A 23,280-nucleotide genomic window follows, 5' to 3' on the forward strand; every position below is an offset into this window, starting at 1 on the left:
ATTATATAATAATGATAAATATGTCACATATTATATAATAAAGTAAAAATAAAATAAGAATACGGTGTATAATATTACTATATATATACGACCATGAGATGAAAGAAGCGTCATATTTAGGTTAGGTTTGAGTGATGAGTTGAGATTAGATAAATTGAGATGAAAATTGAAAATTAAAAAAATATTATTATTATTTTAGAATTTGAAAAAGATGAATTATTTATTATATTTTATATAGAAATTTGTAAAAATTATAATAATAATATGAAATGAGAGTATAATACAAATTGAGTCTCATAAATAATAAAAATTTTATAAAAATATATTCATAAATTAATATAATATACCTTAATATAACTTAATACAATATATACTCTCTCTCAAAATGATATTTTTAAATTAAATTTATTTTCCCTCTCAAATTTGTCGAATCTGATTGGGCTAAGTACGAATTTAGAAACTGCGATTTCTGTGGACTGTGGAGCCCAGCCCTTTTCAACCTTTCCTTTTTGTATTTTCTCAAGAAATTTCTCTCTTCTAACACCCATTCTCCGCTCCTCTCTCTCGCTCTCTCACGGCTTTAATTTGAAATTCTTGGACGCCCACTTCGTGTATCGTTTGATTCCTTTTATTTTAGTAATTAAACTAAACCGTACAATCAATACTTCCAAGTCGGCCACCCACCAAATCCCTGTCTTTGTGCGTGTGCGCTATCTGCAATGGGTCTTGGTTTGATCTGAGCTTCTAGGTAATTTGTCTCTCTTTCTCGTTCTTGAACATTTCCTTTTGGCCTTTTCGGAAAATTGTTTGGTTCGATATCCTCTTACTTCCACTGCGTATCCCATTCTAGGATCCTCGTTTTAGAAATGTTTTAGATCTGTTATCGATTTGTTTTGACTTTGAATACGTGCGTGCGTGACTTTGAACCTTGAGTGTTCTCAATTTATTACTTGACATTGAGTAATACCTGGTCCCTATTTTATCGACCCCACGGATCAGTTTTCGTAGTCTATGTTTCTTTTATTCCAAGAATCATATAGTTTTGTAGTTTACGTTGAGAGAGTCGAAAAAATGGCCGATGGCGTTTGTGCTTCTTAGCTGACAGCATCTAATATTTTGATCGCCTTCGACTTTTGGTTTTAATGGCATCGACAATGATTTGTGTTCGACTTGGTGTTTATCTGTTTCTGTTATTGTGCGGTTGCTGGCAATTTGAATTATTGTGTAGACTGGGATTCTTAGCAATCCTAATAATTGCTACTCCGGTAATTATATAACATCCATTAATCGCGGCACGTTGAGAGCACATGGTTTGTAGTTTGAGTTGAATTGGAGTGGTTACTTTGAGAAATGCGTCTGAAAATAGAGCAATTATTATTGGATATGTGCTTTCTGTCTTTTTTTTTTTTTTTTTTTCCTTTCCTTCTGTTAAATGTATTTTTGAGTCATTTAAAGAAGGATGAATAGCATAGTTTATGAAACAACTCCCATATAGCACACAGCTGCAACATCATTTTCCATCATTTTTTAATAAATTGATGACGTTGTAAGAGTTATCACTTACATTCCATAGAAGAACAAGAGAGAGCGAGAGAGGGAATGAACAAAGAGAAGTTGTTAAGTAAAAAAGAATATGCAGAGGAGTTGGTAACGATGCCTAAGTTGAGGTGTATAACGTAACATATCAGTGGAACATCTAAATGGTTAATCTCATGGTCAATGGGATTCGACTGATTTGCTATAGGCTTCCTATCACGAAATGATTGAATCCGGGAGTTCCAATCTGTTCCGATGTTACTTGAAGTATTTTGACTGATCACTTCATTTATTATAATTTTTTAGCATCCTGTACCAGAACTCATTTCTTACACATTATGAATTTGATGTTATATATGTATTTGTCTACCCAGATTTATTCCTAGACTAAGCTGCCCTACTACTAGAATGGCATCTGGGAATCCATTTTTTGATGATATGCGGAGCAAACCTGAGGTTATCGATCCTCCTCAAAGCGAAGACATGATGGATGCCGGTGAGAATGTGAATGACCCTGCTTCAAATGCTCTAAAACCTAATGTGATTGTTTCTAGCAGTGTACGTGAGCTGTTGGAGTGCCCTGTGTGCTTAAATGCCATGTACCCTCCTATTCATCAAGTATGTTTATGTTCTTAACATAAATATGTTAAATTTCACTTATCAATCCATCCTAGAATAAGGTATCTGTCACAGAACCCTTTTAGTTGTTAACAGGTTTTGTTTTCAGTTTATTAATGTCCAGGTGTTAATTGAGGGAAATTAAAAATGCCAAGTTTTAATTTATTAGTTCTCTCCATTGTTGCAGTGTTCAAATGGTCATACATTGTGTTCTGGTTGCAAGCCCAGAGTGCACAACCGGTGCCCTACTTGTAGGCATGAACTTGGCAATATAAGATGTCTTGCATTGGAGAAGGTTGCTGCTTCTTTGGAACTTCCATGTAAATATCAGAGTTTTGGGTGCATGGGCATCTACCCATATTACAGCAAACTTAAACATGAATCTCAATGCACCTATAGACCCTACAATTGTCCCTATGCTGGATCAGAATGCACTGTCATTGGTGACATTTCTTCTTTGGTGGCCCACTTGAAAGATGATCACAAAGTTGACATGCACAGTGGCAGCACTTTCAACCATCGCTATGTCAAATCAAATCCACAAGAGGTTGAAAATGCCACATGGATGCTGACGGTATAGTGACGCTCTGTCCTTGTCTCATTGTCTTCTTTATTGTTCTTTGCTTGCTTACCCTTTGGTGGAGGATGTAATGTGTTCGTCCACCTTCGGTAGAAGAATTACATCAGATGCATCTACATTCACTAGTCAATGTAGACACAGAATTTGGTTTTCCCTTCAGTGAAGGGTTTTGTTTTGTTGTTTCAGCAAAAATTGGATGACATTTGTATCTCGGTTCTTTGAACATCTCCTATTTTTAAAAACAGGAAATCTTTTAAGTTATGAGCTTTGAGCCTGATGGATAAAATTGTACATATCCAAAAGACGGCCTTTTGGGGTTAATTTAAATGAATAACAATTTTCACTCCACCATAAAAATCAAATGTTTATGGTGGTGTGACTACACTTGCACTTTAGAACATATCATTTTATATTTACCTATAGCCTAGGATTACTACGAGACTCTTAATATGTTTACAACTGATCAATGGACTTCTTTGTTGATTTTCAGGTCTTCAGTTGCTATGGCCAGTACTTTTGTCTGCATTTTGAAGCTTTCCAGCTCGGGATGGCTCCAGTCTACATAGCATTCTTGCGATTTATGGGTGATGATAATGAGGCGAAGAACTACAGCTACAGCTTAGAGGTTGGTGGAAATGGAAGGAAGATGATTTGGCAGGGTGTACCTAGAAGCATTAGGGACAGCCATAGGAAGGTTCGCGACAGTTTTGATGGTCTCATAATCCAACGGAACATGGCTCTCTTCTTCTCTGGAGTTGACAGGAAGGAATTGAAGCTTAGGGTAACTGGTAGGATTTGGAAAGAGCAGTGATCATCTCCTTTCCCTTACATCATCTATCTTACCCCTTAGTAGTAAGTAGGTCAGTGCGTTACTCTAACGCCATGTGTCTCCTGGTCATGTATTTTTTTTCTCTCTGGAATTTAGGAGGCAAACTCTCTTTGCTTGTCCATTGCATTAAATACATGAGTGGGAAGGCACACCTATTATCTATAATCACGATACTTAATCTATTTGCAGATGAATAGTAGTCTGGTGATGCTAATCCTTTCTTCTGCGTTCGTGCATGGGTGAACATACATCACTATATGAACAGCTTTGGATGCCGGAGCAATTGAATTGAGGAAGGGGACAAAATCCAAGAGGAAAAAAATAAACCATGATAGAGACAATGAGATCAGTATCTTCTATTCACTAACTTTATCTTAACAATTCTAGATAGTCCTTGTGAGAGACCACGTCCACGAGGCACATAGTCCACTCCTCACCCCTTGTCGAAATGAAAGGCCACTTGTCCTTTTCGAAACAGAGTGACTGATCCAAACCCAATACCAAATACCTAGGACGCTTTGAGTTTGGTCTTTAACAGTCTCCTTTTCTATACTGTTACTCTCCATAATATGAACTATAATTGCCCCCCAAGAGAAAGGTGTAGGCGTGGTAGCCTTTCTTCTTTTTGGCTAAAGGTGGATGCCACTTTCACTAGGGCATTGTAATAAAATTCGGCGTTACTGCACAATCAATAGCTTTATGCTCTCTATCTATGATATATTCCCTCTCTCAATTGTTCCCCTCCTTTTGTCACATACACACTGTTTAAAACTACTAAAACATGATCCCCTATGATCATATAAAAATTTTGTTTTTGGTTTAACCCAATTAAAATTGTGTAAAAATTATAAATGGTTCATGGAATTTAGCCCTAAAAAACTATGGTCTCTAGATTTTTATAAAAAAATAGTAATTAATCCTTAAATCTTAGCTTCAGTCCATCTTAAAGAATAATTATTATATAAGATTTTGAGTGGTATTTACCGATAAAAAAAAAAAAGATATTGAGTGATAGCTGATAACAAAATTCTGATAATAAAAAAGGGAAAATAATTAAAAATCTAAAAAAATTAGAAAAAGTCACAAGTTAGATGAGACGAGATGTTTTATTAAAAATTAAATAAAATATTATTATAATATAATTTTTAATATAATTTTTATTTTAAAATTTTAAAAAATTAAATTATTTATTATATTTTGTATAAGAGTTTGAGAAAGTTAATGAATATATAAGATGTGATAGTTGGATTTTGTATAACTAAACCAATTCTTATTGTTTTTTAGTTTTTAATTTTAATTTTTTGTTTAGAGCAAAATTAAGGCTCTCAAATCATTTCATCGTATTGTTACAATTTTTCTAAACTTTTAAATAAAGAGTGGTGCTACGTCCACCGCTCCCAGCTACCATTGAGAGCCACCGTTAAGCATAATTCATTTTTTTTTGGTTATTTTTTTTTATATTTTTTAACACTTTTAAATATTTAAAAAAATAAAAAAATTATAATATTATTAAAAAATATTTTCTTAATTATTAAATCAAAAAAATAAAATAAAATAAATAATTTAATTTTTTTTAAATAAAATATAATAAATAATTTAATTTTTTAAATTTTAAAATAAAATTTATATTTTAATAAAATTTTATTAAAGGGAAATGATACTTGCAATCGTGAATGTAAGTACTATACAGTCGTTTTGAAAAAAATAAATAAATATAAAATTTACATAAAAAAAATTAATTTTTTAATAATAAATTTTACTCTTTTTCAAAACGATTATACGATATTTATATATTATAACTGTACGTAATATTACGATATTTATGTATTATAATTGTACGTAATATTACTCTTTATTAAATTATTAACTCGACCCAAATCAATTCAAAACACTGCAACCCCCCACACATGGTGACAGAGACTCAAAATCGAACGGTGCTTCAGTAGCGAGCAAATGTCATCGTCCCCGTACATGGAGTCCCTAGTACTTAAACTCCACGAGATCTCCGCTGTGAAGTTCGGCAACTTCAAGCTCAAGTCCGGCATTTCCTCCCCCGTCTACATCGACCTCCGCCTCATCGTCTCCTACCCAGTCCTCCTCTCCCAAATCTCCCAAACCCTCATCTCCTCCCTCCCTCCCTCCACCAGCTACGATGTCGTCTGCGGCGTCCCCTACACCGCCCTCCCCATCGCCACCTGCGTCTCAGTCTCCCGCCGTGTCCCCATGCTCATGCGCCGCAAGGAGGTCAAGGACTACGGCACTGCCAAGTCCATCGAGGGCGTCTTCGCCAAGGACCAGACCTGCCTCATCATCGAGGACCTTGTCACCAGCGGCACCTCCGTGCTCCAGACCGCCGAGCCCTTACGCGCTGCCGGGCTGAAAGTCCAGGACGCCGTCGTTTTGATCGATCGGGAGCAGGGTGGGAGGGAGAATCTGGAGGATAAGGGGATTAAGCTCCACGCAATGATTAAGCTGACGGAGATGGTGAGGATCCTGAGGGAGAAGGGGAAGGTGGGGGAGGAGATGGAGAGAGTGGTCGTGAAGTTCTTGGAGGAGAATAAGATGGTGGCGATGCAGAAGTCGGTTACCACTAGGGATTTGGGGTTTGGAGAGAGGGCCAAGCTAGCCAAGAATCCCACGGGGAAGAGGCTGTTTGAATTGATGGTGGTGAAGGAGAGCAATCTTTGTCTGGCTGCTGATGTTGGGACCGCCAAGGAGTTGCTGGACTTGGCCGAGAAGGTATGGAAAAAATGGAATTATGAAAGCCCTTGTATTAGTTTGTCTGCAAAATCTTAAACAATTTCTAAGAAAAAGAGAAAATCTCTAGTTTCAGCACAAACAAAAGTGGTTCAGTAGAAGGTAAAGATAATCCGAGGAATGGAATCTTTTTGTGGTACTGTAGAGATGATGTATATTCTTCTGCACATGTGGGTTGCTGGGCAGTCTCGGTTACAATCCTTAGGAAGGTGGGTTGGGCCTGAAATTGGCCCTATGTCATTATTGGTAGCCCGGGCAAGAGGCGAAGTCAAAATATTGTTAGGTATATGCAGTAGATGAGATATCCTTGTTCTGCACTGATCTTTCTTATTTATTTGTTTAATTATGTTGGCTTTTTAAAATGTGCTACTCTTTTGAATTTTGAATTTATTTCGATCTTTTAGACTGGGGTTAAGCCTCAAACTTGACTGCAGGGTTGCACATGACTCATGAGGTATTTGGAGTAAGCTCAGCTTTAAACTTAATGCAGGTTGGCCCAGAGATATGCATGTTGAAAACCCATGTGGATATTTTGCCGGACTTCACCCCTGAATTTGGTTCTAAACTTCGTTGGGTATGACTTGCCTATTTCTTTTTGTTTGCCACCACAACAAAATTCTTGTTTATTACAGACACACACACACACACACACACACACATCAGCTTTTACAATATGTACTTTCAAGATTGAGTTTAATTGGTTTGGACATTTAGAATTTGATTGAGTTTGCGAGTCCGAGAAAGGTTTGACTGGATTTAAGGAACGAATCTGCTCTTTCTCAGTTCTTTGCCTTGTATATATGTATATTCATTCCTGCATTTTCTGGTCGCATTGAAATCATTTGAGGATGTTACTCTCATTAGTCGTTTTTCTTTTCTTCTACTTGTTAATTGAACAAATTTAGCAAAATTTTTCGTTACAGATTGAGAAACTTAGCAATAGTTTTCATCATCAGTATCTAAAGCTTGGTAATAGATGGTGGCCAGGTTAACATTTTGAAGCTATTTTCCCTTTTCTGAATACAATGCGGCTCTTAGAGCACTGTCATTGGATTTATCCAAATGCCAGTGTTTGCAAATATTTGCATAATTTATCTTAAAAATATCTGCATTGAATTAGCTAAATGCATAATATTATGACTTTGAGCTACAGTAATCTCCTCCCACCGGTCATATTTGGATTAGCACTGTAGATATATCAAATGAATATTTTATTAAAAAAATAAGGTTCAGACTCCAACTCCCCTCTCTCCCCTTTACCTCGTATTCCCAAGCCTCCCTCTTTCTCTCCCTCTTCTCTCCGTTTCTCTCCAATTTCTGCACATCCATCTCTCAAAGAAGAAATCGCACATCTTGAACAGAGAATATGATAAAAATTCTTCCGATGTTTATAGTTTTTTCTTTGAGTCCCTCTTCGGACAGGATGTGGTGGCTACAAGAGAAGACTTCAGGCCTTTACCTAGATTTCCTCTCTGTCTTTCTCCGATGGCTTTCGCTTCGTTTCTTGGGAGAGTTCTCTTCGCCTCTGTTTTCATACTTTCTGCTTATCGAGAGTTAGTGCATGCAATCACTACTTTTGTTTAACCTCCTATATGCTTTCAGTATTCATGGTCTTTTTTTTTTTTTTTTTGTTCTGCTATCGTAATCTCATTAGTTCTTCAGCCTATTTTGTGGTTTTTAGGCAAATATGAATTCTGGGTTTTGAAGGAATTTCATTTCTGACATGAAAATTGCCGTTGGATCCGTTATGTTAGTTTGCAACTCGTTGTTTGACTATTTTTATATTGAAACTTGATGTAGATCTGCATTTTCTTTTTTAGTATATGGTTTTGGTTGAAAAAATAACTTAAGGGTTTTACTAATTGAAATTTACTTACCAGCCCATTTTAATTTACTTCATCAATCACTTTGAGTTTAGCTTGTTATGGGTTATTGGTTACATAAGGGTAACGTATTGATGGATTTTCTCTTTAAAACAAATATTCATTCATGCCAAGGGTTGGGCCAGATGTGTTGATGTCAGGTGTTTTGAAATTTCACATGTGAACATTAAGATGTAGTTGGTAGTTTTTGGGTATCATTTGGTGCAAATTATGGTTATAATCCTAGGAATGCAGCAAGTCTTCGCACAATGCGACATCAACAATGGGTGTCACTGTCTAATGGTTGGTTCTTGGATTTTGATTTCTGCATAAGTTGAAGTGATGAGATAAAAAAGTGGTGATTAGTGTTCCTAGTGATGAAAGGTTGGCTCACCAGTTTCCTTTAAAGTCAAGTAGCCATGAAGTCCTTACTATAGAGTTGACATATGGTGGTCACTGGTTTTACTAGTGGTGGATAGCCGTGCAGGGTGGAGCTTCACGGTGTGGGAGAGAAGGTTAGGGTGCTCTGTTTCGGATTCTTAAAACAGAGGTCGTATGTTTTGCTTGAATTGGTGCAATTAGATGAAATAATTTAATTATAATTTGATTATTAATTAACATATGAACTGTAGAATTGCAAAATATGATAAAAATAAATTAGGTAAAAAAAAATAAAAATATTAAATTAATAATATTTTATTATTATTTTGGCTAATAGATGGATAATCTAATGTGAGAATTAGTTTTGAGTGGAATAGCCAAATGCAAAATCATATCATATTATGCAAATTTTACATTTGCATTTGCATAATCCAATGCTAATACTCTTATGAGTCTTTGTTTAGTAGGATTCCCTTCCCCTTGATGGCTAATTCAACGCTTTATTTTGTTGAAGATTGCTGATAAATATAATTTCTTAATCTTTGAAGACCGTAAGTTTGCTGACATCGGTAACACGGTGACGATGCAGTATGAAGGGTGAATGAGCTAATTCCCTTTAGTTTTTCTGAAATGTATTTCTATTTTATCATTGGCCTTGGCCTTGGCCTGATCGCTTGTGTTTTTGTTGTTTGCAGTGGGATCTTTCATATATTGGATTGGGCTGATATAGTTAATGCTCACGTAATTTCTGGTCCTGGAATTGTTGATGGACTAAAGTTGAAGGTCTCAACTAATTTCTTCATGTTGACTTTAACCTGAAATGTGGCTTTATTATTACATAATTAGGAAGGTAGAGCACAGCAAGGCCTCACAAGAATCCTACTCTAATTTGAGCACTCTTTGGACTGTTTTCAGGGTTTGCCTCGTGGTAGGGGCCTGTTATTGCTCGCCGAAATGAGCTCAGCTGGTAATCTTGCCAAGGGAGACTATACAGCTGCAGCTTTAAAAATCGCACACGATCACTCTGATTTCGTGATTGGCTTGATCTCGGTTAATCCAGCATCATGGCCTGGGGAACCTATAAATCCAGCATTCATTCAGGCCACCCCCGGAGTTCAAATGGTCACTGGTGGTGATGCACTTGGCCAGCAATACAACACCCCATATTCCGTAAGTTACTATCAACGCTGACTTCTTTCTCCCCCCTTTGGTATACTTTTTCTTCTTTATTTATCTCTTCTTCTTTTTTCTCTTGTCAAAAGATGAGGGAAAGAGCAAATTAACAGGTGAACCCTAGTGTACAGAAAAACTTGATTTCTTATATAATTCTAGTTCAAAAGAGCTAAATTTTTGTTCGTGAATTATATATGATATTCCCTTGCTAATAGATCTATTAGACTTTCGAGTTGTGTTTCTTTCTCTCTTGTTATTACAAGTAGTCACAAGCTTTCATTAATGAGAGAAAATGATATTTCAGGTTATCTATGATAGAGGTAGTGACATAATAATCGTGGGCCGTGGAATTATAAAGGCGGCAAACCCCGCCGAGGCAGCTCGTGAATACCGTCTGCAAGGATGGGATGCATACTTGTTGAAATGCACCTAAGACTGTATGTAGGTCTGGTTCCCGGGTTTGCTTCCGCTTGTATGATTTTTGATTTAATGGATGAGTGAACACCTCGCGTGAATGGAAACCTTGGGTGCCATGTACTTTTAATGAGTACGTATTTTTGTCCACCCAAGCTTTAGTGTGATTGGATATTATATTAAATATAAGATAAAAAATAGTATTTCTCAAATTGAATATTTTTAAGGCCTTCAAATCAATGACCTTTGGTTTTGTACTGCATGACAAATTCCTCACATTCGGGTGAACAAATTTTTCTTCAAATTTTAGATAAAAATCATATTTTTCTATTTTTTTTTTTTAATTTTACTCATCTTTTCAAAGTCTCAATCACTCTCTTTCTTTTTTTATTTTATTAAAATAAATTTTCTTTATTCTTTCTTTATTATTTTTTATACTCATTTATTTATGCACCCTTAACTACTCATTTTTCTTTTCTTAGAAAAGTGCGGAATCTTTTAATTTTTTTTTTCACATTTTCATAATTATTTAATTATTTTTTGTACGCATATTTTCAATTTTTAACTTGCAACGAATTTTGTTTTTTAAATTACTTATCTCTCTAAATGATAATATTTTCAAAAATCAGGATCTTCGTAATAATAATATTTAAGTAAAAACATATGTTCACAAATGATCAATTTTTTTTTTTGTTTTTAAATTGAATCATCTCTATGGTGACATTTTTTCTCAAATTTCAGCTATAATAAATATGAACATGAGAGAAAGTATAGATGATTGGAAGAAGAATTTGTTTTTTAAATTAAATTAAAATATTTGTAAAAAATGATTTAGGGATGAACAATAATTCCCCATATTTAGAGAGCCAATGTTTAAATCCTAAACCCTTCTCCTAAAATAGGCAACCTGATGAAAATGGGTTTTTGTCAAAAAAGTTCTAATTTTCTACTAAAATTTAAAAAATTTGATGGTATAGGCATACAAATGTGAATGCTTAGCACTCATTTTCTTCTATTTTTCCTGAGTTCTGCTATACAACTTTCTCGTCTCCTGCAACCCTTACACACCGCTTACGTGGAATTTATTTTTATTATTATTTTTAATGAAACAAAAAGTTGCCCCCCCCCCCCCCCCCCAGCTTACCCCCACCATCGTCACCCCCCCAGCATTCTCTTCTGTAAGGCCTTGTCGCGCAGGCGTGTTGCTTCTCACGGCTCGTCTTTTGAACGGTGCCGTCTGGGACTGCTGACGTTGGTCTATTCCCACCGCAAGGGTTTGTGTTTTTCTCTCAATTTTATATTTTCCATCATCCCGTATATTGTATTGTTGTGTTTTTTGAATATACGGCTTTGTGTTTACTGGTTTACTTTTCTTTTTGTCTTTTAATAGTTGCTGATTTTGGGTGAGATTCATGCTTTCTTCAACAATGAGGAATGAAGAAAAAGAAGTTATTGAACAATTTGAACCGATGTTTATATTACAGTCATTCTACTTCGAGACGGTGCTTAAATTTTTAAGCTAGTAAGATTCAGGTATTCAAGTAAATAGTTGACCCAACAAAAAATATCAATGATTCACTTTTTGTACAGTGTAATCTCCCACATGCCTAGCTCATTTTCTCGTATATCTATCCATTTTGGTTCTCAAGTGTTTCATTACTTTAATTTTAGCCCATCACAGTATGTATGTAGGTGTGCCTCAACCATGTAAGCTAGAAACCCAAACCTACAAATTATCTTCAAAATTTGGTACTTGACGTGTTTGGCATGTATTATGCTTCTGTCTAGACTAGTGAAAGTTATATTATGCTTATGTATCATGGGTATCATGGGTGTACTTTTATATTTTGTGAAAGTGAGTAGATGAGAATGAATTTAAAAAAAAAAAAAATTTGTTAGATATGTTTGGTATTAGATTCTTGGAATGCTATTTTGGTTTTTTGTCACAAAATTACAGACCTACTTGCTCATATTTTTTTAAAGAACATGACCCACCATGACGTGTACCATAGAAAACTAATTAAACAAAAGTTCTAGTCCAGTATATTAATAATCCAACAACCATATATTCACAACAATTATTCAAATTAATAATCCAATAAAGTTGCCGACAATGTCGATATCATAAAGTTACTTTATCCTTGCTTTTTCTCTTTTGTTTCACACCGTAGAACGTGCGAGGAAGAGAGGCAATGGATTCCGTCCGTTGATCGAACGCAACCCACCTTCCCCGAAACAATTTCGGATTTATTGCAATAGCCAACAACCAATAAAGTCTTGTTGACTTGTGAGAGTGCTCTTATAGCTTTTCTCCAGACGGATCCAGTTACTTCTTTCCACTCTTTGGTTAATCTTTTGCATCGTTTCCTGATTCATTCCTTTCTCCAGAGAAACAATGGCGGTGGGGGAGCTCTTTCTTGCTGCGTTCCTTCAAGTGTTATTTGACCGATTGGCTTCACCCGAGTTGCTGGCCTTTGCACGCCGAGAGCGACTTGAAAAAAAGCTGGACAAGTGGCTCAAGACGTTGTCAACGATTCAAAAGGTGCTTGATGATGCAGAGGAGAAGGAATTACATGCTGAGGGTGCTGCAGTAAAAGAGTGGCTGGATGATCTCAAAGACTTGGCCTACGATGTGGAGGACATCCTTGATGAGTTTGCCACTGAAGTTTTGCGACGCAAATTGAAGGGTAAAAATAAGGCAAGTACTAGTAAGGTACGGAATCTCATCCCTGCTTTTAGTGGTTTGACTCCTAGTGCTATTATGTTAAGATCTAGGCTGGAGTCAAATATCAAGGACATCAGTACTCGATTTGAAGATCTAGCGGCACGAAAAGAGAAACTCAATTTGAGACAAAATGTTGACAGGAGGTCAAAAAAAAAAAGAGGGACAGTACTGGCCCCAACTTCTTTACCGAACGAAGTTGTTTACGGCAGGGACGGAGATAAAAAAGCTTTACTTGATTTATTGCTGAGTCAAGGATCAAGCGATAAAGTCTCTGTGATTCCTATAGTTGGTATGGTGGGTATTGGAAAGACAACCCTTGCCCAGTTTGTATACAATGATGAAGAAGTCAAAAGTTTGTTTCATCTTAGAGCTTGGACTTGCGTTTCTGAAGATTTCGATGCTATTAGGATCACGAAAGCAATCTTAAAATCTCTTAGCCACGGAAGCAATGATGATGATGATGATCTAAATTTTTTCCAATGCCAACTAAAGGAGGCGTTGAAAGGGAAGAAATTTCTAGTCATTCTGGATGATCTTTGGAATGTGGATTATCATGATTGGACAATCCTACTTGCTCCTTTCAAAGCAGGCGCTCCAGGAAGTGTAGTTATTATCACAACTCGCAATCGAGATGTTTCAAATAGTACAGGTACCACTGAAGCTTACCAGCTGGATTTGTTGTCAAATGACGCTTCTGTGTCCATATTTACCCAACATGCCTTGGGGGTGGAAGACTTTTCTTCGCATGCACACCTCAAAGACATTGGTCTGGAAATCGTTCGAAAATGTAAAGGCTTACCTTTAGCGGCAAAAATACATGGAGGCCTCTTGCGCTCAAAACAAGACCGTGATGACTGGGAGGAAGTATTGAATAGCGAGATATGGAATATTTTAGAGGAGAAAAGTGGAATTGTTCCAGCTCTTATGTTGAGTTACTACCATCTCCCATCGCATTTGAAGAGATGCTTTGCGTACTGTTCCATACTCCCTAAAGATTATGAATTTGAGGAGAAGCAGGTGGTTCTATTATGGATGGCACAAGGGTTGATTCAACCACGACACAAAGAAGAGGAAATGGAAGATTTGGGCGCAATTTATTTTCGCGATTTGTTATCAAGGTCATTTTTCCAACAATCCAGCAACAATAAATCTCGTTTTGTGATGCATGACCTCATCAACGATTTAGCTAAATCGGTTGCTGGAAAAACTTGCCTTAAAAAGACTCGCCATTTGTCTTACCCATGCAACCATTGGGATGGTTTTAAATTTCCTAGGGTGCATTATTTGCCCAGTAATGGTCCTCTTCATTTGTTGCTGAAATTAAGATGCTTAAGGGTGCTCTCTTTGAAGCGTTACTGCATAACTGAGATATCGAATTCAATTGGTGATCTGATACATCTACGGTATCTTGACCTTTCTCACACTTGGATCACCAGCTTGCCTGAGTCAACAACCAATCTTTACAATTTACAAACATTGTTGTTGGAAGGTTGCGCATATCTAGAGAAACTACCTTCATCATTTGGGAACCTGTTCAACTTACGCCACCTCAATATTTTACAAGCAAGATCACTAAAAGCAATGCCTTTGCATTTAGGCAAATTGACTTGTCTTCAAACGTTGTCTGATTTCATTGTGGGAAAAGATTGTTGCTCGGGGTTAAAAGAGCTAGGGTCTTTGTCGCATCTTCGAGGAACACTCTGCATTTCAAAATTGGAGAACGTGATTGAGCCAGAGGATGCAAGAGACATGAATTTAAGTGGTAAGCCCAAGCTTGATGGGTTGTCATTGGGATGGAGTAAAGATATTGATGACTCAGAAGACAGAACAAGTGAGAAAGAGTTTCTTAACATGCTACAGCCTCACAACGTTTTGAAAGAACTCACTATTAGGTGTTATGGGGGTACAGAATTTCCGACCTGGTTAAACCGTACTTCGCTTCCTAATCTGGTGTTCTTGACTATTGAAAATTGTAAAAAGTGCACTTCATTGCCACCATTGGGGAAACTTCCATCACTCAGAGTCCTTTCGATCAAGGGGATGCCTAGCGTGAAGAGTATTGGTCCTGAAATTTGTGGGGATGGTTCGTCACAACCTTTTAGATCCTTGGAGACTCTGAATTTCGAGAATATGGTGGAGTGGGAGAACTGGAGTCCTTGTGAAGCATTCTCAAACTTACGTGAGCTCTCTATTAAAAATTGTCCCAAGCTGTTTGGAAATTTACCAAACCACCTTCCTTCACTTGAAAATGTTGAGATTGATAGATGTTGGAATTTAGTGGTATCAGTTTCGAGCTTTCCAGATCGATGCAAAATAAAATTTGAGAGATCAGAAGGGGTGGTGTGCGGAAGAGAAATTGATTTTAGCTCGCTAAAATTTGAGGATATTTCAACAATTTCAGTATTTGAGTCTCGAATGAAAGCGTTAATTACAATGGGTGTGCTGGCAAATGTACAAGAATTAAAGGTTAATGGATGCACGGAACTGACGCATTTGTGGTCAACTGCGGTGGGATCATTTCCGCATCTCCCACGTCTTCGTGATCTGTGGGTTTCTGATTGTCCAAAACTAGTTTCGTTGGTAGCTAAAGGCCAGCTGCCTCCAAGTCTAAAGGAACTAAATATAGATGATTGCGAAAGTATTCAGATTTTGGTAGAGGAGGATGACACCAACAGTTATGGCAGTAGCGGTGACAATAGCGCATCTCTTCTTCAGGATTTGAACATTTCCCGGTGTCCCTCCCTCAAATCCCTAATATCAAGCGGTGAATTACCTGCAGCACTTCAATCATTACGGATTTCTTCATGTCCAGAGCTAGAGTCAATAGCTAAGGAATTACATCATAATTCATTGCTTAAATCCATTTGCATTTTTAGCTGTGGAAAACTCAAATCCTTACCCACTGGCATACACAGTCTCGGCCATCTTAGCAATATTATGATTGAAGATACTCCGAGTCTCGATTTCTTACCGGACGGTGAGTTGCTGCCTGCGAACCTAACAAGGCTTCAGCTTACCAATTGCGAGAAAATGCAAGCCGTGGTCAATCGCATACACACCTGCACCTCTCTTCAATATTTGAGAATGTTGAAATGTCCAAGCACATCCTTTCCAGTAGAAGGTTTTCCCACCAACCTAACTGGGCTTTCGATATATGATAGCAATATCGCTCAGGGCATGTTTGAGTGGGGGCTGGACAAGATTAGCTCTCTCAAAACTCTTCAAATTTGCGATGGATCTTCGCACCTGGTGTCCTTTCCAGAGATGAAGTTGCCTACTTCTCTAACCCACTTGGCCATCGATAACTTTCCGAATCTGGAATACTTGTCTCCCAAGGGCTTTCGAAACCTCACATCACTTGAATTCCTGTGTATCTTAAATTGCAAAAAACTCGCGTCCTTTCCAAAGAAGAGCCTACCTCCCTCACTCCGAGAACTTAACATTGTTAATTGTGAAAAGTTCACATCATTTTCAACGGACTGTCTGCCTCTCTCACTTCGGAATCTTAATATCTACGAATGTCCTCGGTTGGAAGAATGGTGCAAGAAAGATGGAGGACGGAAGGGGTCTACGATTGCCCACATCCCTCACATTTCATTTAGTGGTTTTACGTCGCTAGTATAACCATTTCATTTGTATTTCTAGCTACTTAATTAATACTTGATTGCTAATTAGAGTATCAGTTTCACATTTCTGCGTACATTTGAAAATTCCGGTGCGGATGGTGGATTAGTTATTACTGACAATTTTGTGTGAAGCGTTCGTTGAAATTCGTAAGGATTTTAGAAATGAAAAGTTCATTGATGGAAGAATATATATATTCACGTTAATTAGTCTTAATTGTAGGAAACATGGCCTTGTAAGAAAATTAATATTCAACCATATTGATCAGAAGATTAATTAAGGGTAATTTTTTAAGACTTAATAATCAGTCTAAAACAGCATGGGATTTTTATGCAATTTAAAAAATATACATCACAACCAAATTAGTCATAATATATCAGTAAAAAGTCGGATTTTATAAACTATATATCCTTCATATATACTTGACGACTTGTAAAACTAATTATATGACAAGTTTTTGATCCTCTAACCAGAAACAACATCCAGAACAATCATTTGCTTTTGCAAATCTTATTAGTTGTTTTTCATCACTTTTACATAGAATTAGGACCTTGTTTTTAAGAGAGACAAGTACAAAAACAAAAATACAAAACCAATCGAAACGTATATATAATTTATAAAACACTTTTTTTAACGTGAAAATTCATCCCTCAATCTTTGAATTTTCACAATATATATTCCTCTCGAGTTTTCAATATTTTTGTATATTATTCATTGCGTTTTCTCATAGTTATTTAATAAAAAATGATATTATTTAATTTTAACTTATATTTTATCGTGAAGGCTAGAGAAACAAATCACAGGTGTATTTAATTCATGACAGCACTACATTCACCGATAATTATCGAGGAAATCTTTCAAGAAGTGCAATCTTCTTCTTCTTCTTCCTTTTTTTTCATGTATTTTTTAATATTTTTTAAAATTTTTATGAAAAACAATTTACAATGTTATTAAAAAAACACTTCGTAAAATGAATCAAAACCAAATTTTTTAAATTTTTACACAAAATATAATAAATAATTCAATATTTTCTAATCTCAAAATAATAATAATATTAAAAAATAATATTATAACAATATGTTATTCAACTCATCTAAAATTATTTTATCTCATTTTATCTCACTATCTAAACGAGACCTAAATTAAATAATTAAGCATTATTTTTTAGCATTCTCTCTAAAACGAACACAGACGTATATGCATTCATACATACAAATTCTTAGCTTACTAGCTACGTCTGTTCAACAGCCTAGAAAAACAGCTCCTCACTAGGGATGTAAATTTTAAACAAAAAATAAGACTAGACAGGCCCAAACCGGTGGCACCGATCCAGTTTGGGACCGGTCTAGTTCAGAATCGATTTCTCTACTCTTTGGTGTACTCTTTCTTCTTTATTTTTGTCTGTCTTTTTTCCCTTCTCAAAAGATGAGCAAATCAAATGGTGAACCCGTGAAAAAAAAAAAACCTTGATTTCTTATTTAATTCTAGTTCAAGAAAACCAAATTTATATATCTATATATATATATATATTTGAATGCCATGTCATATTGGTATAAGCTCTTAGTGATATTGAAAACTCGTCAAGTAAAAGTCACAACTTCAACTTTATACACACGTTTCCTTCCCATAAAATTTTGGTGCCCATGGAGAAATACTGACAAACCATGAATGAAATTTCATTCATGGTTTTTGCAAACAAATGAAATTTGCCGTTACTCTTTTGGGGTTGCTCCGTCACAAAAGAAACCGAATGTTCCCGACTCTAATAGATGTGTGACTGTATATATGCCAGCATAAAAAGAGTTTACTCCTTCATTACAACAATGAGTTATGTCGCATATGCCGATCGCCTAGTTCTGCCTCTTTAAAATTGGGGCTCTTCTACGATCGTCTTTGATCGGATTAACCATGAAAATTCAATCTCTTTTTGGCAATGATATAATTCATTCACAGCAAGACAATAATTTGTTTTCATCTATAGTTTTTTTTAATTAGTTATTCATCTCCTTTGAAAGTTTACATGTTTTTATAAAACAAACAAGTCTTTCTCCAAAACTTTTATCACAAGGAAAATACCTGTTTTTTTTTTTTTTTCTAAATATGAGCTGAAATGTGAAAAATATGTATATAGATATATAGATTACACACGAAGATAAATAGATACATATATTTCAATTTTTCTTGATTGATCTTAGAATAATTGTAAAAAAAAAAAAAAAAAAAGCCACGGTAAAGACTCATTTCAAAGAACACCCACCATGATGTGTTCCAATGCAACAACCAACGACTATTCAACTTTAATAATCCAATAAATTAGTTGTCGGCAACGCCAGTATATTTATAATATTATCCGTGACTTTTCTCTTTTGTTTCATACCATAGAAAGTGCGAGACAATAACCAACAACCAATGAAGACTCCTCGTTGTTGACTTGTGCGAGCGCTCTATAGCTTTTTCCCAGACGGAACCAGTTACTTCTTTCGACTCTTTGGTTAGTCTTTCGCATCGTTTCCTGATTCATTCCTTGCTCCAGAGAAAACAATGCCGGTGGGAGAGCTCCTTCTTGATGCGTTCCTTCAAGTGTTGTTTTGACCGATTGGCTTCACCCGAGTTGCTGTCCTTAGCACGCCGAGAGGGACTTTGAAAAAAACTGGACAAGTGGCACAAGACGTTGTCATCGATTCAAAAGGTGCTTGATGATGCAGAGGAGAAGGAATTACATTTTGAGAGTACTGCAGTAAAAGAGTGGCTAGAGGATCTCAAAGACTTGGCCTACGATGTGGAGGACATACTCGATGAGTTTGCCACAGAAGCTTTGCGACGCAAATTAAAGGAAAAAAATCAGGCAAGTACTAGTAAGGTACGGAATCTCATCCCTGCTTATTTTAGTGGTTTGACTCCTAGTGCTATTATGTTAAGAACTAGGCTGGAGTCAAATATCAAGGACATCGGTACTCGATTTGAAGAGCTAGGGGCACGAAAAGAGAGACTCAATTTGAGACAAAATGTCGACAAGAGACCACATAGAATAAGAGGGACACTGGCCCCAACTTCTATAGTGAATGAAGTCGTTTACGGCAGGGACGGAGATAAAAAGGCTTTACTTGATTTATTGCTGAGTCAAGGATCAAGCGATAAAGTCTCTGTGATTCCTGTAGTTGGTATGGGTGGTATTGGAAAGACGACCCTTGCCCAGTTTGTATACAATGATGAAGAAGTCAAAAGTTCGTTTCATCTTAGAGCTTGGACTTGCGTTTCTGAAGATTTCGATGCTATTAGGGTCACGAAAACAATTTTAAAATCTCTTAGCCACGAAAGCAATGATGACAATGATCTAAATTTGTTATAAATCAAATTAAGCGAGGCCCTAAAAGAGAAGAAATTTCTAGTCATTCTGGATGATCTTTGGAATGAGAATTATCATGATTGGACAATCCTACTTGCTCCTTTCAAAGCAGGCGCTCTAGGAAGTGTAGTTATTATCACAACTCGCAATCGAGGAGTTTCAAGTATGACAGGTACCACTCAAGCTTACCAGCTGGATTTGTTGTCAAATGATGCTTCTGCGTCCATATTTACCCAACATGCCTTGGGGGTGGAAGATTTTTCCTCGCATGCACACCTCAAAGACATTGGTCTCGAAATCGTTCGAAAGTGTAAAGGCTTGCCTTTAGCAGCGAAAACCCTTGGAGGCCTCTTACGTTCAAAACAGGACCGTGATGAGTGGGAGGAAGTATTGAAAAGCGAGATATGGGATATTCCAGAGGAGAAAAGTGGAATCGTTCCAGCTCTTATGTTGAGCTACTACCATCTCCCATCGGATTTGAAGAGATGCTTTGCGTACTGTTCCATACTTCCCAAAGATTATGAATTTGATGAGAAGCAGATGGTTCTATTATGGATGGCAGAGGGTTTGATTCAATCACGAAGAAAGGAAAAAGAAATGGAAGATTTGGGTGCAAACTATTTTCGCAATTTGTTGTCAAGGTCATTTTTCCAACAATCCAATAACGATAAATCTCGATTTGCAATGCATGATCTCATCAACGATTTGGCTAAATCGGTTGCTGGAAATACATGCTTTAGAATGGAAGATAGAGTTGAGGGTAGTAAACAAGGGAGTATTTTTAAAAAGACTCGCCATTTGTCTTACCTAGGTGATCGATTTGATGGTTTTAAAAAATTTGAGGCCTTTTATGAACTCACATGTTTACGTACCTTCTTACCATTGCCAGTTCTTGGGTGGTGTTATTTGGCTAGAAATGTTCCTCTCCATTTGTTGCCGAAATTACAATGCTTACGGGTGCTCTCTTTGAACGGTTACTGCATAATCGAGATATCGAATTCAATTGGTGATCTGATACATCTACGATATCTTGACCTTTCTCACACTTGGATCACCAACTTGCCTGAGTCAACAACCAATCTTTACAATTTACAAACATTGTTGTTGGAACATTGCGAAGATCTAGAGAAACTACCTTCAACATTTGGGAACCTGGTCTACTTACGCCACCTCAATATTTTACAAGCAAGATCACTGAAAGCAATGCCTTTGCATATAGGCAAATTAACTTGTCTTCGAACCTTGTCTGATTTCATTGTGGGAAAAGATTGTTGCTCGGGGTTAAAGGAGCTAGGGTCTTTATCACATCTTCGAGGAACACTCTGCATTTCAAAATTGGAGAACGTGATTGAGCCAGAGGATGCAAGAGACATGAATTTAAGTGGAAAGCCCAAGCTTGATGGGTTGTCATTGGGATGGAGTAAAGACATTGATGACTCGGAAGATAGAACAAGTGAAAAAGAGTTTCTTAACATGCTACAACCTCACAACGCTTTGAAAGAACTCACTATTAGGTGTTATGGGGGTACAGAATTTCCGACCTGGTTAAACCGTACTTCGCTTCCTAATCTGGTGTTCTTGACTATTGAAAATTGTAAAAAGTGCACATCATTGCCACCATTGGGGAAACTTTCATCACTCAGAGTCCTTTCGATCGAGGGGATGGCTAGCGTGAAGAGTATTGGTCTTGAAATTTGTGAGGATGGTTCGTTACAACCGTTTAGATCCTTGGAGACTCTGAATTTCAAGAATATGGTGGAGTGGGAGAACTGGAGTCCTTGTGAAGCATTCTCAAACTTACGTGAGCTCTCTATTAAAAATTGTCCCAAGCTGTTGGGAAATTTACCGTACCACCTTCCTTCACTTGAAAAGGTTGAGATAGATAGGTGTTGGAATTTAATGGTCTCAGTTTCGAGCTTTCCGGATCGATGCAAAATAAATATTGAGGGATCGGAAGGCCGGGTGGTGTGCGGAAGAGAAGTTGATTTTAGATCTCTAAAATTTGAGCATATTTCAACAATTTCAGTATTTGAATCTCAAACGAAAGTGTTAATTATAATGGGTGGGCTGGCAAATGTACAAAAATTAGAGGTTAATGGATGCAAGGAACTGACGCATTTGTGGTCAATTGTAGTGGGATCATTTCCGCATCTCCCACTTCTTCGTTATCTGCGGGTTGCTGGTTGTCCAAAACTAGTTTCGTTGGTAGCTAAAGGCCAGCTGCCTCTAACTCTAAAGGAACTACATATACAGGATTGCGAAAATATTCAGATTTTGGTAGAAGAGGATAACACCAACAGTTATGGCAGTAGCGATGACAATAGCGCATCTCTTCTTCAGGATTTGAACATTTCCCGGTGTCCCTCCCTCAAATCCCTAATATCAAGCGGTGAATTACCTGCAGCACTTCAATCATTACGGATTTCTTCATGTCCAGAGCTAAAGTCAATAGCTAAGGAATTACATCATAATTCATTGCTTAAATCCATTGGCATTTTTAGCTGTGGAAAACTCAAATCCTTACCCACTGGCATACACAGTCTCGGCCATCTTAGCAATATTATGATTGAAGATACTCCGAGTCTCGATTTCTTACCGGACGGTGAGTTGCTGCCTGCGAACCTAACAAGGCTTCAGCTTACCAATTGCGAGAAAATGCAAGCCGTGGTCAATCGCATACACACCTGCACCTCTCTTCAAGATTTGAGAATGGGGAAATGTCCAAGTACCCTTGTATCCTTTCCAGAAGAAGGTTTTCCCACCAACCTAACACGACTTTCGATCCATGATAGCAGTATTGCGCAAGGCTTGTTTGAGTGGGGGCTGCACAGGATTACCTCTCTCAAAATTCTTCAAATTTGCGAAGGATCTTCGCACCTGGTGTCCTTTCCAGAGATGAAGCTGCCTACTTCTCTATTCGGCTTGGCCATCGACAACTTTCCGAATCTAGAATACTTGTCTCCCGAGGGCTTTCGAAAACTCACATCACTTGAAGAGTTGTGTATCTTCAATTGCAAAAAACTCGCATCCTTTCCGAAGAAGGGCCTACCTCCCTCACTCCGAATTCTTTCCATTGTTAATTGTAAAAAGTTCACGTCATTTTCAACGAACTGTCTGCCTCTCTCACTCCTGCAACTTTCTATCATTCGAAGTCCTCAGTTGGAAGAATGGTGCAAGAAAGAACGAAGACGAGAGGGGTCTACAATAGCCCACATCCCACACGTTTCATTTAATGGTTATATGACTTGATTGCTAATTAGAGTTACCAGTTTCACATTTATACGTACATTTGAAAACTCCGGTGCGGATGGTGGATTAATTAATACTGACAATTTTGTGTGAAGCGTTCGTTGAAATTCGTATGGGTTTTAGAAATGAAAAGTTCATTGATAGCAGAATAAATATATATATATATATATATATTCACGTTAATTA

General features: G+C 37.0%; 3 protein-coding genes and 1 pseudogene across 3 annotated transcripts; all 4 read left to right on the forward strand.

Annotated features, from left to right (window-relative positions):
• The first annotated feature begins 497 nt into the window (after nt 1–497).
• On the forward strand, nt 498–4,240 carry LOC109007605 (E3 ubiquitin-protein ligase DIS1-like). The gene is made up of 4 exons (XM_035684950.1): nt 498–748; nt 1,911–2,154; nt 2,342–2,728; nt 3,225–4,240. The coding sequence occupies exons 2-4, from the start codon at nt 1,945–1,947 to the stop codon at nt 3,543–3,545; spliced, it is 918 nt and encodes a 305-aa protein (XP_035540843.1). The 5' UTR covers nt 498–748; nt 1,911–1,944; the 3' UTR covers nt 3,546–4,240.
• Nucleotides 4,241–5,434: 1,194 nt separating this feature from the next.
• On the forward strand, nt 5,435–10,362 carry LOC108990755 (uridine 5'-monophosphate synthase-like). Its single transcript, XM_035685415.1, has 6 exons — nt 5,435–6,302; nt 6,811–6,894; nt 9,078–9,160; nt 9,259–9,346; nt 9,479–9,733; nt 10,041–10,362. Exons 1-6 carry the CDS (start codon nt 5,517–5,519, stop codon nt 10,167–10,169), a joined length of 1,425 nt encoding a protein of 474 aa, XP_035541308.1. The 5' UTR covers nt 5,435–5,516; the 3' UTR covers nt 10,170–10,362.
• A 1,183-nt stretch (nt 10,363–11,545) lies between these two features.
• On the forward strand, nt 11,546–16,647 carry LOC108990761 (putative disease resistance RPP13-like protein 1). The gene is made up of 2 exons (XM_018964835.2): nt 11,546–11,683; nt 12,539–16,647. The coding sequence occupies exon 2, from the start codon at nt 12,546–12,548 to the stop codon at nt 16,497–16,499; it is 3,954 nt and encodes a 1,317-aa protein (XP_018820380.1). The 5' UTR covers nt 11,546–11,683; nt 12,539–12,545; the 3' UTR covers nt 16,500–16,647.
• A 2,502-nt stretch (nt 16,648–19,149) lies between these two features.
• LOC109012329 lies at nt 19,150–23,203 on the forward strand (annotated as a pseudogene).
• Nucleotides 23,204–23,280: the final 77 nt, after the last annotated feature.

Source organism: Juglans regia, chromosome 14 (assembly GCF_001411555.2).
Source record: "Juglans regia cultivar Chandler chromosome 14, Walnut 2.0, whole genome shotgun sequence".
NCBI classification, from domain to species: Eukaryota; Viridiplantae; Streptophyta; class Magnoliopsida; order Fagales; family Juglandaceae; genus Juglans; species Juglans regia.